The sequence below is a fragment of the Asparagus officinalis genome, chromosome 3 (genome assembly GCF_001876935.1).
Source record: "Asparagus officinalis chromosome 3, Aspof.V1, whole genome shotgun sequence".
NCBI classification, from domain to species: domain Eukaryota; kingdom Viridiplantae; phylum Streptophyta; class Magnoliopsida; order Asparagales; family Asparagaceae; genus Asparagus; species Asparagus officinalis.
In genome coordinates, this window is record NC_033796.1 from 29,886,918 (window position 1) to 29,893,310 (window position 6,393).

A 6,393-nucleotide genomic window follows, 5' to 3' on the forward strand; every position below is an offset into this window, starting at 1 on the left:
TGCCGTGAGATCTCCGATCTCCAAGTGGCTCGAACAGGACAAGTCCTCCATCGTGCGCGTGGGGACCACCGAGCGATCTGGTGACGGCTCCAGGCAGCAAAAAGCTGCAAACTGAGCTTATCAACAAGCCACGTAAATATAAAATGGCGTTTTCTGTTCAAAACAACACAGCTGATCAAGAATCTCTCTTAAAAGGCGCCGGGGTCCTATCACATTATTACAGCGCTATAAATCCATCCATCCTCTCGTAAAGCCGAGGAGTCAACAGAGATTGCAATCGAGCGCCAAGCTTTCTTCTGTGGTCGAGATGGAGACTGGCGTCGATCAACCGCAGCAACAAAATTAGCTCTCATCTCCACCCTGCACCCCTCTCTATCCTCTCACCATTTCCTCTTCCTCTTCTTGTTTTTATGGGCCTTCCTCACCCTCTCCATGTACCCTCCTCCTCCCCTAACATCCTCAGCTCCTTTTCAACTTCAACTCTCTCGACAACCTCCCTCTCTCTTCTTGAATTTTTTTTCATTCTCCATTTCCTTTGCTGTCCTTCTCATCTCTATTTTAAATTTTCTATTTTGTTCCACCTTCTACTTTAATTTGGTGCTCCTTGATACGGTCACTTACAATTTAAGGTGCGAAAAACTGCATTCCATGTGTTTGATGGAATACCATGGAGAAATGTTTTATTAGTAACATGTACGGTGTCTCTAGATTTAACATTTCTTACTGGCAAAAAAAAAAAAGATTTGATATTTGTAGCCATTCCCTCGACCTTACCCATTCTTTCCACACCCTCATGGTATGGAATTAGGATATCTCTATGTGAAAGAATATGATGCAGTGGAGAAGAATGTGACCACGAGGGATTGAAAATATGGTGAAGCATTTACAAAGATGTATTTTAGGTACATACATACGTGTGCGTGCGTACGTGCGTGTATAAATATATACATATATATATAGAAAAACAAAGAGGGGTAGCTAAGTGCAAAGTGTATCTAAGTGCAAAGTAGGGGAAATGATAGGGTGTTCAAGTGCAATTTAAGCTAATTTGCAAGAAGGCTACCCAATCTATATGTATAAATATTTAAGTTGTCGATTATAATTACCATACATATATTCAAATTACAAAATCAAGTTTGGGAGGGCCTAGCCCCCCAAACTTACACACCTAGCTCCGCCCAGACAACCAATGCCCGTGTGACATTGAAAATTATATGAAGAAATAGAAGGGCCGTTTTGGCTAATAATAAGAGGGCAGTCCACAGCTTCAATCGTTGGTAAATGAATTTCTTTGATGCTTTATTTCAATTGACACGTGAAGTTGAAGGAGTTAGCATTATGCTTTTATTTTCTTTATTGATCGACTCCCAAAATTTCACAACTAACAATTAACCTCCTACTACTAAAGATAGTTGAGGAAAAACTACGTAATCACAATCGTTGATTCTTTAATAAGTGATTATGATTTTTTTTGAATACAAATTAAGAATGAATGCAATTTATAAGGAATCAGTGAGTATTAAATTCACGATCACCCACCCGCTATATAATCAGTGTTGTGATTAAAAATAATGGTCTCTTTATTTTTTTTAATTATAATGAATAGGATCTAAATTCGTATAAAAATTAGAAGGTGAACGTAATGTCTGAGTTAGTTTGATCCTTTTGCATCGACAAATTTACAGCATGATTTATATCCGAAAGTACACGTAGATTCCAAACCTCTCGATCAATAATAGAAAAAACTAAAAATCTGGTAGCTTGATACACATGCACATATTTTAACAATAAATTCGTGAGTATTAGAGGCCAACACGTGCTTTTGTTCTCGCCAATTTTCCAGCAGTAACTAGCAATCATAATACGAATTTTATATTCTTGATTCACACGCTATTCTATATATAAATGCGTATAGCCACTGGGCTGGGCCACGAACCTTTGGGGCCCAGACCCGATCCACGCCAAAACCCCGCCGTGAGATCTCCGATCTCCAAGTGGCTCGAACAGGACAAGTCCTCCATCGTGCGCGTGGGGACCACCGAGCGATCTGGTGACGGCTCCAGGCAGCAAAAAGCTGCAAACTGAGCTTATCAACAAGCCACGTAAATATAAAATGGCGTTTTCTGTTCAAAACAACACAGCTGATCAAGAATCTCTCTTAAAAGGCGCCGGGGTCCTATCACATTATTACAGCGCTATAAATCCATCCATCCTCTCGTAAAGCCGAGGAGTCAACAGAGATTGCAATCGAGCGCCAAGCTTTCTTCTGTGGTCGAGATGGAGACTGGCGTCGATCAACCGCAGCAACAAAATTAGGGTTAGGGTTTTTAAAAAAGGAGGAGGAAAAAAGATCAAATCCGTGGACTGCCGAAACCAGCTCCGAATTTGGAAGAATTTCGAAGCTCAGACTTCGATGTATCCTCTCATTGATCGTCGGAAAGGTATAATCATTCGTATGTAATCATTCGTTTCGCCTCAGATCTAGTTGTTTTCGTGTCGAACTCTATCGATCTTATTGGGATTCGTTTGGTAATTATAGTTTTTGGACTTTTTTTTTGTGAATCTTAGTGGTCAAGATGGAAGTTTTTGTGTTTGAGATTGGGGATCTAGCTGATTCCTTTGATCTTTCTTCTTTCAGGTAAGATACTGAGTGATTTGATGTGAGCTTTAGCAGGTGAAATTTTTTCTGAGACAATAACTGGAAGTCTGGGCGATGGAAAATTTCGTTAATTAATCAATAATGAAAAGCATTTGAATTTGAGCTATAGATGGTTACTAGTTTACGATTTTTGGAGCGTATTAGTTTTTGAAGTTGGTGAGTTTCATAGCTGTTCCAAATGTTAGCTCTTGAAGTGGTGTCAAGTTCTGCTCATTGGGCTTCATTAGAATTCATGCTAAAGCTGCAATTTTTCATAGGATTGTTCTGTGTTACTTCTGATTAGTTTAGCTCAAAGCTTAGTCATGAATAAAATGATTTGGAGATTAATAAGGTGCATTCCTGTGTGGTTGGTCCTTGTCTGATGCCATTATTCTGAGTTCTTTCTGAATTTTGATATTTAGTTAAGAAGAATGCAGCTGTACATGCATGAATTGTGATTTAGAAAGTGGAGAGAACAAATAAATAAATAAATAAATAAATAAATAAATATAGATTTTGGTTAATAATCGTTTATATGGAATTTGATAACAAAATCAAGGACATCCTAAATCTCAAAAGAAATAGAAAGATGGGAGAATTACATTTTTTGTCGTTTGTAAGAGACTAATCATCTGTTCCCACCAACTGGTGCACATATTCATCAGTGATCACATGGTAGCATATTATGGAATAGTATTTGCATCAAACTGATGACTCCAGACACATACATACATGTATATGTGTATCTGCATGCACATGCAGCTGTGTGCCCATGCATGCACGCGTCTGAATGGTGAAATTTTTTCCTTTACCTACTTATAACCTGCAGAATATTTTTTTTTTGTGATTGATTATCGGTGGGCGTTCCCTTTATCCTTTGATCACATATGATGTCTAATGCCTGGTGTTATAGACCTTGTGCATGATTCAGTGGATGAAGAGTTCCTTAAAAATGACTATAAAGAATAAGTGCATATGGTTTTCTTGTTCTTAGACTGTCATAAACTCATAGGAAGGTTCCTATTTTGTAGTTTTATGTGTAAGCGATGTTAAACTCCTGATCTTGCTTCCAGTTGCATGTGTTGCAGAAGATACTACTCAAACTTAATATATCTACATGTAATAGATTAGGAACTTTTTTTCCAAAGGGATTTCTGTGGTAAATGACATTAAATCTTAGCTTATCAGGTGACAGGTAACAGATTCAAGAATTGTCATCAGAGTTTTTTCAATTGGGCCCTAGCTTAAACTCCAATGCATAGTCATTTAAGTGGAACATTACGATTAAGGTTACCATTTTTTTCAATACCATAAATATATATAATAACTTCTAAAATCATGAGCTTAAAACTTAGCTTACGATTAGTAGATAAGTTGCACAGGCGCGGGTGATATGGGTACAGGACACGTCAAATTTGTAAAAGGTCGTGTACAGGGACATTGCTGAAAATCATGGAATCTAATCATAGTTTTGAGCTATATACGTAAAGACTAAAGACCCTTTAAATCATAGCTCTTACGGTTGAAACAAACTCGACCCTTATCCAACAAGTTACAAAAATTGATGTGAACTGTAGGATATATCCAAGAGTGGAAGACGAGTGTTTTAAATTAAACATGCATTGTATAATTGAGTACAGGTCTTAATAAATATATGCATACGTTTAAGGACTTCCCGAGAAGTGTCGGTATGGGTACGGGTATGCGGGTACGGCTCCACATTAGAAGTACCCAGGTAATATAGATTAGTTGAGACGAACATGAGTATATATTCATGTGTGCCATGTGGTGTTGTGTATGGAGTTTGTCCTTTGTGAAGCATCTTTTAGGTACCAACAACAATAAACAAGTGTACTAGGACACGGATTTGTTCTCATTACTGCAGACTAGCGCCCAAAGATAGAAGTTCGCTAAAACCAAGCAATTTTGTAAACTTTGGTGTCAAAGTTATCAGGTTTCTACTTTTTGCCTAATGGCTTAAAGTCATTAGGGGCATCTTTGTAAGAGGACTAATCTATATTTGGTAGTAGTTCTGAACGCTTGTCTTGCAGATGTGTCATTGTTGATCTTTTTCCTTATTCTTTTTCCTTGTTATTTGTTTTTGGGTCTGTTATCAGCTTTTAAAGTAATACCTTAGGCCTCCATGAATTGACCACATGGTTTTGCTGAATATCTTATGTCAATTACATAATTGCAATTTGGATCTCAGTTTATCTAAATGCTTTTAGCTATTTTAACTCTTTGGTTCCTATATTTCACCTATAATCTGCAGGGTTGGGATAAATCCTCCCTGTACATTGTTACTTTTCTTAGGAGGCTGCTCATTGCAACACATACTATACAAATAAGGATGAGTTTCGCACATAAAGGTCTGGAGAAGAGCAAGGTAGCATCAAGCAAGTTTACAACATTAAATCCTAATGCAGCAGAGTTTGTTCCATCTGCTCTCCGATCCACACACGAAACCAAGGGTGCAGATTCTAGCAGAGTAGATTCTGCACAAACCTCAGGGAAAGTAATTCTTGGACGCTCCGAATCCTCTATTTCAAATAACTCTGATGATGAACACCAGTACTTGTGCCGTCAGCTTCCTGATGATATTACTCCTGACTTCAAGGCCATGGGAGAAGATGAAGTACCAAGCCTAGGACACCGCTCACTTGCAGGTTTATCAATACATGAACCAACATCATTTTCTGTATCAGTGCATGAGAGATTCGGTACACGGCATGGTAGAACTACTATTAATACCAATGATCTCTTATTGAGTGGGAACATGGGATATTCTGGCTCTGATCAGTCACCGTCTGCTCGCTTTGCTTCAGTTACCAATTCCTGGGGCAAACAATTTATAAATGGAGGTCAACAATTTACTCGAGGAATGAGGAGAATGGAAGAGCAACACTACAATGGAGAATCCAGTGCTAATTTTCTGAATAACATGCTAGATGACCAGGCTGTCAAAGAGCATACTGCAATTGAGCAGGTGGAGTTTTTATCATCACAATTTCCTAGCTTTTCTTCTGAGAGCCTTGCAGAGATGCACTATGCAAATGGATGTGATTTGAATGTGACAATTGAGATGCTTAGTCAGCTTGAGGTAAGTTTCTGTCTCTGTGAATCATTCTACTTTTGATCATGGAAAAGACTTGAGCATATGTTTCTGGAACCTCAAATTTTAACTTAGGTTCTTGATTACTGAGAGTGATTCTCCATAATACCCAACTTCATATTTTTCTGGCGTGGTTGGTTTCTATATTGAAAAGGATCAAGATGTCAGGATTTCTTCTGCACCCCGAATGTTTAAGCACTTCGAAAAGAGGGAGATTTATGACAACTATTGAAAATCTGGTTGGTGGTTGCAGTGGACGGCTTATGTTTTACTGTAGTTTTCTGATGGGTCCTCCAGAGTGTAAAGTTTACTGCATTGTATAAGATTTTCCATTTTAACGCAACAAACAAGATACAAGCCAGTGAAAGAATCACGCTTTGACCAAAAGAAGGCCTTTTTTCTTTTCTGTTCTGAGGAACAAGAAATCCGTAATCAGATAATGCGTTTGTTTTGTTTTTTTAACTTAAAATGAAGACATACCAGCAAGAATTGATAATTGAAATTTCATTTTTTACAGTTCTAACCAAATTAGAACATGGCTGTTTTGATTTTTTTTTTTTTTTGAGGAAAAAGAACATGTGTTTATTTTGTTCTCCTCCTCCTCTCTCTCTATCTCTCTCTCTCTTTTTTTTTGGGGGGGGGG

The 6,393-nt window shown here is 38.0% G+C and overlaps 1 protein-coding gene across 3 annotated transcripts in view; it reads left to right on the forward strand.

Annotated features, from left to right (window-relative positions):
* LOC109833607 (polyadenylate-binding protein-interacting protein 7-like) overlaps positions 2,203-6,393 on the forward strand; it is an 8,903-nt gene continuing 4,712 nt past the window's right edge. The window contains exons 1-3 of one of the 3 annotated variants that reach the window (XM_020401350.1): positions 2,206-2,441; positions 4,911-5,370; positions 5,464-5,738. In XM_020401350.1, the coding sequence (XP_020256939.1) occupies positions 4,989-5,370; positions 5,464-5,738 (657 nt within the window). In that variant the 5' untranslated portion in view covers positions 2,206-2,441; positions 4,911-4,988. Of the gene's footprint in view, positions 2,442-4,910; positions 5,739-6,393 lie in introns of all 3 variants that reach the window. The other 2 variants (XR_002245278.1, XM_020401349.1) reach the window with 2 other exon arrangements.